The sequence below is a fragment of the Echinococcus granulosus genome, assembly GCF_000524195.1.
Source record: "Echinococcus granulosus chromosome Unknown EG_S00002, whole genome shotgun sequence".
In the NCBI taxonomy this organism is placed as follows: Eukaryota; Metazoa; Platyhelminthes; class Cestoda; order Cyclophyllidea; family Taeniidae; genus Echinococcus; species Echinococcus granulosus.
In genome coordinates, this window is record NW_020170382.1 from 932,756 (window position 1) to 943,069 (window position 10,314).

The window sequence follows — 10,314 nt, forward strand, 5'->3', positions numbered from 1 at the left end:
ATTCAGCACGGAGAAGGTGCCTGAGCTATTGGCATGGCCCAAAAGGCCAGCCCACCCAGCGAGGTACAAGGAGGCTAATTCAAAGTTCAAAAGTGGCGCCTCATCAGAACCGAGGGATAAACCACTATCGTATTACATGATGCCATGGTGCGAGGACCATCTCCAGATAGGATATAGCGAGTGCAGTGACTGAGTTGTTCGCTCAGTTTTACGCACAAATAATTACGATGTTAAATCAGCATGCATTAGCTTACCCATAAATCGATAATGCAGGGTTTGGTTCTTAGAATTTTTTTAATAAACCTCTTACCTGATATGTTGTGGGCTTTAAGATACTAAGGCTTATGTTTTCGGTTCATTTGTTTCTTGAATTTCTGACTCCGTAGGATGATTACAATTTTACTGTTGCCCTTTTCGTTGTGTATGGAGTTAAATGCTAAAAGTATTTACTAATAATTGGAATTAGTAGGTTTTAATGTTCGAAGTTTTTAGCTGCCCTTTCTCAGTGAGTAATAGAAGGTTAATGGACTGAAATAATCAAATTTATTCGAGATTGTCATTAACTTTACTCATTCAAATGTGGGCGTGGTGACAACTGGATTTCTCTTGATTTTACCCAGTGTAGGTACAGGTGATTAGTTATATATCTTTCTGTATTGCAAGAATTATAAAATATAACTTGTAAATAGCAAAATGTACAAACAAATTTTGTTCTTAAAATTGGGCCTTCTAAAAAATGTCTTTGTTATAATTGCCACCATGCTTTACATCCAAAATGACTTCTTACTTCCCTAGTTACGTGGTTCTCGTCCTTTTAAGTTTTTATGGTTCAAAATCCTACTTCGTATTTGAGACCCCTTACTCGTTTTGCTTGTTGGAACGCCTACAAATGGATAGTATGGATGCGACCTATTTTCAGATTGACGTTAATGAAACGGTAGTAGTTACTGACGGCAGTCTTGAGTCTTTGCAACTATCGAGAAGCGGGTATACCTTTAAGTGCACCTTTCAGTATCTTGGGTTTCGGGAAGCCAGCAGACCGTATGTTTTGTGCTGCCGATGAACCTAAGACTATGCAAATAAAATGGTATTCTGAGCAACGAGTAGTTCGTTTGTACTTGCAACTGTGCATAAAACGAATATTTTGACGTCTTGTTCTCCATTTCCTCTCTTAAGTAATCATATTTGTTGGCTAAAACGCAATCATTGTGGGATCCTGACCTTCACCACTTTGCTCACTTTAAAATTTCTGCAGTTTGAAATCACTTCTTCATGCTTTTTTGAAGGCATTCTATTATGCATTAAAGCTGTCAGTCTTGTTTACTGTCTTTTGTCAGTAGTATATTGCGTTCACGCCTTTAAAACATCCCAGTTTTTTAATGCCTTTTGAGACTGACAATGCGCTTTTATCATCAACGAAATTTATCACTTATTTTTGTTGATATTAAGGAAATTCTAAAAATCTTCTTAGCCTTCTATGATGTCACGATTTTGCGTACTCTGTCACAGTTTCATAAAGATGTTGAACCCATATTAGTCTCCAATTTCAAAACATCCAAATAAAAATACTTATTACGAAACAAATCGTTCTCTGTTTACTGCATTAAACACCTTTTTATTCCCTGCACGCCCCAAATTTTCGCGGGAGGGCTCAATGTGTACTGAGAGCAAACACATCCAGCCAACTAAGACTGTGTAACGCTCAGAGACCTCCCTAAAGGCGAAAGAAGTCATAATCCAAGGCAGCATATGTATTGCTGACGTACAGAAGGGCTCGGGGTCACTGGCATGGCCCGGAGGCCAGCCCGCCCACCAAAAATGTCATGGTGGGGGCCTAAGTGGTCCGTCTCTAGAACTAGGAGTTAAAAAACATTTAAAGTATTACGAAACTCCTCTTCTCTTTTAAGCGCTGACCATCATAGTGTAGTTGGTACTGTCAGAGAAGCACCCGCAAGCCATCCATGTCAGTCATGGAACAGGCGTACAACTGAGATATTTGACCGCCACGTCACTGATTCCTCTTGACAATTCCACTTGCTCTGGAGTTTTGTCCTGTTTGATAACTGGATTTAGGGAAGGGAATTGTGCTGGCCATCTCAAATGTCCATCGTTAGTTGTAAGAACACTAGCCTTAAAGCAGGATCATAAAACAAAGTGCAGTATTGAAAATGGTGTCTTGGGGATAAGGTTTCGCGTCTGTTCCCCGTCTCTACGTTGCTCTCACCTCAGTGCTGGCCAACTACATCTATCTGGGTTCCATCCGTCTAGTAGAAAAGTAGAGGAGATATAGCGATTTCACTTCACTGACATCTGTAAAAAATATTTGGAAATGGCTCACGACCATGAATAGTGTCAATGCAGTTGTTGATATCTTTTTTGAAGATTACAGGACTCAGATAGTTGCCGGAGATTAACGTCCTTTGCAGCCTTTTGTTGCGGGTCGTCACCACCTCTCCCATCCATGATATATGCACTTCTTCCACCTCCCTCCCTCCCTCCCCCCTAATGTTTATCACTCAGCAGTAGAAATAATGATTGATGTCCTTTGGGACTGAATTCGCTTTCTACTGCCGCCAATGTGGTGCCCCGAGACCTACCTGAAGGCGAAGGAAGATCTAATACTCGACATTTAGTAGGGGCTTGGGGCTACTGGCATGGCCCGGAGGTCAGCCTATCTGGCGAAAGCACAATGACGGCGGCGAAAGTAACCCCCTTTACCAAAACCAAGTGCTAAAAATCCAACGCATAACATTTGTGCCAATTCCACAAATTACTAAATACCTTGAAAACATGGAACTAGAAGCTAAGTTGGTGTTTTTTTATTTGTTCCTAAGAATCCTTAGGCTCTTGCATTACTACGAGACATTGTTATGGCGTATGGGTTCAGTATACAATATGCTTGTATCATATGGGTACATTTTAATAGGTAAATGATGCTAGATAGACCTAATTTGTGCTTTAAACTAGACAAAATTTCTTCATAAAATTCAAAGCTTATTATCCTAATGCACTAATCTAGCCAAAGTGTGCTCAAATTATCTTGAGCAGGATGTGCTCGTAACTGAGAATGACGGGGTTAAGTTCTAACCATCGCGAGATCTGCTATTCCGTCAATCATGTCACTAATAGAAGCATGAAATTACGCAAATTAGATAGGAGGCAATTCCGTGTTTCGCGAAAAATAACACAAAACAAGCTCAACTCCTTCTGTTCCTGGGAGCAGGTAGAGCACACAGAGAAGGAGTGAAGAGGAGAAGAGGATGATTGATGGGACTCATGTCTGTTCTCCACCCCACTTTCCGTCTGTCTGTCCTCATCGCCGTGTGCACTTGCATGCACACATCCACCCATACATGCTTGACAGCCTGCTCAAGCCTTTTAATTTCACGGTGACCTGTCCATCTGTGTCCCCTCTCCACCCGACCATCCATCCATCCATCTCGCTCTGTCTCTTGTCTGTCCGCCTGTCCACTCTAATTCATTCATCTCGTTCGCTATCTCACCAGTTCACTCTTCCTCTAATGCTCCTGCCTGAGCTGCCAATTCAACATGTCAATCTGTAAGCACGTAGGAGTCACAGCTCCTCAGTCCTCTCTCCCCCTCCCCCTTCCATGTACCCCCCCTGTTCCCTCCTCCTGCGTCTGCTAAAACGACAACTCGTACAGCGTTTCACCATTAGCAGTAGTAGACAAGAGACGAGTAGGAGGTTGTGCATTCATGGACGCACGCAATCGTATGCTCCTCGCCCCGATTGACAGCCTCTATTTTCAGCCTGACAGATTTATTCACTTTCTCTCCCTCCCTCTCCACTACAAAAGGTTCACTCTGGTGAGCGAGATCCCCATCAATCGACTTGTGAATTTCCCACTTTTTATTGTGCTGATTTAGTGTTGAAAGTTTTTGAAGTGAGTGAAATTTAGTGAAATGGCGACAGCATCATGTGCCTATTTGAATAGAAACCAGAAAACAAACGAAACCGGTTTTTCTTTGTTAACGAGAGGGCGCTTAATGCATTGGCAGTTAATAATGAGGTCTAATGAACCATAAATTCTCATAATCCCCTTATTCTGTTACATCGAACATTTTCCCACCCCCTGCATCTGAAAAACTTATGCGCTCACCAAGTTTTTAAGGTAACAGTATTTACAGGTTCGGAATATCTTTAGTCTCTAACATATCCATTTCCACGCTGGTGGTGTGAAGCTGTACCTGTGTCACCTGTGCTACTGGTCACCCGATCCTTCTGGATACTACACTGAAACATTACTGAAGGGTGCCACCTTCGGTGAACGGTTGAATCGGCGAGAATCCCGGTATTGGGGATTGGCCAAACTTTGTTGGACCGCAGCGATCACCCTATACAAGAGGATTGATTCCGTCCCTAGAAAACTATCTACAGTGATGCAGTGATCATGACCTAGGGGTAAAATACACTTTTCCGATATTAATTTTGCGTAAGATGTAACGAAAAAAGTGGATTACAATGGCGGTGTGTCCCTTACTTTGATCATTTCCACACTGTAAGGCCCTGTTCATGCCTCCGACGCAAGCAATCTCCCAGACCTTGTTATATGACCCTTTTTCAGGGTCTGTTTTCCTTGTACTAGCATCTTCCCCCCTTCCCCAAACAGGGCTAAAGCCCAGATCCAGTGACAACGCCAAGAAAGATGTGTGACGTAGTAGATAAGTATCTTCACATTACAAGAGAATCCAGTGGCTGGCCCAGCTGGCTAGCAGGTTTTATCTTATATCACCGGATGCGTTTTGGTGGCTGACGCGAAAGGTCGACCGAAGGGAGCCCGGGGGAGGACATTCAAAAGAGGAGAGGGGCTATGTAATACGTTGGTTGTTTGTTCAACTCTCGGTTTTGGTAATGGGCCACTTAGGTGCTCTGCTATTGTACGCCCGCCGAGGAACCCAGTTGCCAGGCCATACCAGTAGCTCGATCCCTTCTCCATGTCAGCAAACATGCTCGGCTCCAAGTAATATATCCTCTTTCTACTTCAGGGAAGCCTAAGCTCTCTGCATCTTAAGTAATGTGCGTATGTAGTAAAGCTATTTCCAGGTGTTATGCCTTCTGGGATAACTTGAATCCTGCTTAAAGCTAGGTAATTCGATGTCCCAACAATGTCATATTGTACCAATCGTGATGAATGTTCTCTCCTACTCGGTAAAACATCTCTTAAAGCAGCTTTATTGTGTTCTTTTGAAACATATGATTCTTTAACAGGTTATGGGATTTATCAAGTGTAGTCAACACTTTGGACGTGCTTTGAAAACAAATGTAACGATATCGAGCACAGTAGTTTATTTCGTTTGGCAGTAGAGGATTCAGGCTTAAGCTACGTGTTTGCCCATAAGTTGGAATTCAGGGTTTCATATCAAGTGGACATTAATAAACTCTTTTCTCTGTGCTTCGAAAAGTGAGTTTGGGATGCCGAAATCCTTTGCTTCACCTCACTCTCTCTCTCTCACCCACATGATGTGGGCTTGCCTTATTTGCACGGCACAGAGATTACACTGCTGCTGGTTGAAAGCACACACACACACACAAGCATAACCCTTCACAGGAAACGCCTGTTGAGGGTGTGTGTGTATGCGGCTTCACGGGTGGCCACTGCCAGAAGCCATTAGGTATTCACGAGGTGAGGAAGCAGCTCGCCCCCTTCTCTTCCCTCCCCTAGCCGCTTTCCCATATCACAGTTTGTGCTTAATTGTACATTCAGGTGGGCGTCAATGGAAAAAAAAGGCCGGGTCGCTTTCATTTATCCTACTGGCCTGTGTGACTTTGAGCGGGAGATGTTAATGGCTAGTCTACAAGTGAGGGGGTTAGGCCGCCACCTACACTGCCGCCTCCGCTGATGCTGCCGCCATCTATTGGTGTGTGCCAGAGAGAAGAAGCCTTTGATAGAATTAATCAAAGTCATTTAATGTTTGGAAGCGTACACACAAGTCCTCTTACATTCTTCGCTACGGCAACTACCATGGGGTAAAAGTATACTAGAAATGTGCGATAGCTTATGTTGTTTCTGTTTGTTTTCAAATGTCATTCTTCATTCTCCATAGGTCTTATGCAAGTATTGATTCGATTTAAGCTCCGACACAGAGATTAAGTCGGTTAGTTAGGGACAAAAGCTTCACCACTCAACAATAGTCAAACTTGGTGCTGAATGTGATGCACTTTGTCTGGTCCCAATACAAAAGCTGCAAATTTTATCTATCCAAGGACTCTTGATTATGATAACGGGCAACTTTGGGGCTTCGTTACTGTTCCTTGTCAGGCGACCTGATATCCGGGTCATGCCAGAAGCCCCTACCCCTTCTTTAAGTCGACACTACATATTCTGATCAAGTAGTATGTCTTCTTTCATCTTCAAGAAAGTCTCAGAACACTGTACTTTATCCTTCTTAGATGTCACCAAACTCTTCGTGTTTGTGAACGAAAAGGGGATCTAAGCCTCCAATGAGGATTTTGCCTCTGTAGTTTAGTAATAAAGATATTCTAAAGGCAAATTATGAATAAGATTCTTCGATAAATCCACACATCAAAGTCGAAATCAAGACTATTTATGTATGTACACTTGGAATCAGATGGTCAAAAAACAGGCGTTGGATAACAAAGTTCAGAGGTGCCGCTCTGAGGAGACCTTGTGGATCTTATCCAACCCTGTACTACTTTACTGAATGGTCTTTAAGACTCTGCGGAGCCCTCAAAATTTTATTTTCCGGGTTGTTTTCAATCAAATGAAAATAAATTACAAGCATATGTCAGTTCCGGCTTCCGAACCCCCATTTTAGTGGTCTTATACGTGGCACATCAGTTAGCTAATTACAAAAAATTGTGCCATGAATTGGTGGCTCAAGTTCCGTTGGACCCTATATCCACCAAACGTTGTTTATAAAAAGGACACTCCAAACCCATAGCCTTAGTTGCTAACCGATGGCTAAAGAACTGAGTACGTAGCAGATGTCACCATATTCTGCGTGTTTTATAGACCCGATTATAGCCTCCGGTACACGATGGCAAGGTTTTAGTGTGGCTGACAAATCAGTTGGGAATATGTAATTACTTCTGTTCCCTTCCCACAAGGTGACACATCACTTTGTTCTGCTAAAGAGGTGAGGAAAATAAATGAAGACCATTAATTCCCCATTATTCATAAACTTACTCAGATTCCATCAAGTATGGGACAACTGGAGGTGCTCCGACTTTCTCTAACCCCTGGTAGTAGCCCTCACGTGGTGGACATTTTCGAACCCTAGCGTTACTCTTCGTATAGGTTCCGTCAGCCGCAGAGGAAAAAAAATACTCTCTGGGTATTAGTGACAGAGGTTTTCATCAGATATTACGTACATCGACTCCCTAACATTGAAGCCGGGTGTCAAAACCACCAGGTGAGGAAATACATTAATCCCATTGAGTTTCGTAGTAGCCACGGCGATTCTAAAGTGGCATGAATCTTAGGTACCAATGTGTTTGAAACTTGAAAAGAACTTCTTGCCTATGCCTGGAGTTTCCCCATTCTGTTAAAAAGAACATCATTACAAACACTGAGATGCTGCAAGAATGATCGCGTTTGTTCAGTGAGCAATTGATGAGATCTTTCTTCATTCCCGCTGTCAAAAGGTGGAAAATGGAGCCTTTTGTCGAGTTCTGGATTAAGAGGACTTCGCAGGAAAGACTGTTCGTGTTCCAGTGAGATCGCCCTTCAGAAGGGGGTTTGAATGATCCCTACCCTGCTTGTTAAGACACATGTGGATTGCAATTGGGGCTAAAGAGGGGTTTTATGGAATGTTATTACCCAAAACTTATACTTCATCTAGGTAAGCATTTCCCTTCTTTTAAAATAGGAAACATTTGCGAATTTCCAAGCCCTAGAGGATGAAGGGGTAAAAAAATTTTGATGAAAACGTGCCTTACAATGCTTTACTTCCTTCCCCTTCTGACCCACAGAATGCAATTGCTCATTGAGAACAACCACCCAAGTGAATGAGATCCAGTCTGTCGCCCGATTTTATGAACTCTCTAATCGTATCCACCACCACTTTAGGCAGTAAATACAACGGCTCTCAGATTGTATTCTTCGAAGCTACTGACAAATTCCTTGTCATTCAAATTTGAAAGCAGTTTCCGGTCCCTCTTGTGTCAAAGGAGCAAGTATTTCACTGGGTGAAGGTCGTCAAAGATTGGTTTAGAGGGCTTTTAATAGGTTGTAGGGATGACCTGCTTCGTTCTTTACCTGTGCATTGCAAGAAAGTGAAGTAGTTATTAGCCCTTCTAGTTTGATTTTATTGGCCTAATCTGCTTGGTTTGTCAAGGCGAGGACTGTCAGCAGGCAATCATTGACATCTGTTATAAAACTTGATGCATAAACTGAGAGAAGGGACCACTGGACAAGCAGGTGTGGTCCTTTTGGTAATCGCGTGAAGCGAGTGAATGAGCCTGACAGTGTTCATATCAGATGGTCAAATAAGATTATGAAATTTCTGATGGAGTTTGCTGCAATGATCTCATGTTAACTTGTAAACACTCATAAAATGCATGCGACAGCTCCTGAACACCATACAATGCAGGTGAGTCTTAGTGCCTCCTTACCCTTTATCGTGCCCTCTTTTATTCCACTAGATATTCATTATTTTGAGCCATTATCAAGGTGTTAGCTAAATCTGATGCATGTGGATCTAGCTTGTCCGACCTACAAATTGCCACTCACTTGGTAGAAGTAGGACCTACTTTTCTCCTTTTGTGTATAGTATTTGGGGAAGTTGTGTTATTTTGTATCCTGTATCCTGTACGTATGAATTATGGTGATGTGATGACCCACTCGAAATTCTGGTAGATCTCCTCACCCACAAATGACCTATTCACACACCACCAGTGTCAATAAATGCAAGATTAACGTCACAATAACAATTTCAGCAGAGTTTAGCATTAAACATCAGTGATGGAACACCCCGGTTACACTCACATCAACTAAAGAACTGTCGTGGTAAGGGCTTAACAAATGGTTGCCACACGCAGTAGCAGGTGAGGGATAGTAAGTTTCAAAGACTATCATCCTACTCTTATTCATCTCTTCCCATATATCAAGGGGGAAATGGTCTTGTACTACAACGTTCTTGAAGCCAGCGAACATACCATCAGTTATATCCTAACAATTCACTCACTACCACTTGCGATCCCAACCCACATTCTTTGAAACCCACACCGCATCTTCCGCACCAGACGATGTGGGGTTTGTGTGTGGGTGGAGTGAGACAACAAATTTTACCAAAATTCTTCTCGTTCTGAAGCTCATCCATAAGAAGACCACATTACCGCATTGTACGATGAGGAAGGGAGGGGGAAAACACTACATCCTCATCCTTTGTCTTAGTATTCTTTCACTAGTACTTCTACAAGCAATGAGTATCACTTTCTCCTGGCATCACACAGCCATATGCCAAAGAGGCAGTATGCGAATAAATTCGAGGTGGAAACTGTATTGGCTAAGAATGGGTCGCCAAATCCGAAGAATAAAAGAAAGTGGAACTCGTACCTAGCTTTTTCCCATTTGGAAAGGATAATAGACCGTCATGATGATCACTTCAGTGAATCAAATATTTTAAGAAGTTTTGGTGCTACTTATAAAACCTGCACAAACTTATTTGTTTATACAAATCAAGGATATGCATTTTAAATTATCTAACATTCTGAAGTTACTTAGCAGGTCCAAATCTAAGAAAGGACCTAGTTGTCTTGATCTACATCCATCGGTCTTCGGGAGGGTTTTCAACCATCACGTTCAAAGTACCATGAAAATTTGTTGCACTCAGCGTCTTTCCTGAAGATGTAATAGGACAATGCTAGGACAGAATATGTATTGTCGACCTACAAGGAGGTTGGGGGCCACTGACATGGCCTAAAGGCCATGCCGCCTCTTGCAAGTATAATTAAGGGGCCTCACGCGCCCGTGATAACAAAATGAGGACTCAACCAAGTAATTAATGCATTACAGAGCTTCTCTCTCCTTTTGAGAGTCGTCAACCTCCCGCAACATTACCAGTGATTCGGAGGTAAAAACGCCCCCAAACCTGCCGCACTAGCCATCGAATTCAGCTGCATCTAGGAAGATATGTGACCCCACGAAAGTTCCATGGAATTTCGAGTTTCATCCTTTTTGAGAAACGTATTAAGGTAAGGGGAAATTGCGCTGGCCATCCCGTATGACTATCGCTAGTTGTAAGAACCCTGGCCTTCAATAAGTCATTCAGTTAAGGACGGGACTTAACATACTTTCGCGGGGACAGGGCTTGGCAGCTGTTCCTCCTTGC

The 10,314-nt window shown here is 42.6% G+C and overlaps 1 protein-coding gene across 1 annotated transcript; it reads right to left on the bottom strand. All coding sequences in view use genetic code 11, as the record gives it.

Annotated features, from left to right (window-relative positions):
- Window positions 1-4,263: 4,263 nt before the first annotated feature.
- On the bottom strand, window positions 4,264-4,970 carry EGR_00485 (hypothetical protein; the record flags this gene model as incomplete). The annotated part of the gene is made up of 2 exons (XM_024489734.1): window positions 4,264-4,356; window positions 4,755-4,970. 2 exons carry the CDS (start codon window positions 4,968-4,970, stop codon window positions 4,264-4,266), a joined length of 309 nt encoding a protein of 102 aa, XP_024355731.1.
- Between the last annotated feature and the right edge of the window lie 5,344 nt (window positions 4,971-10,314).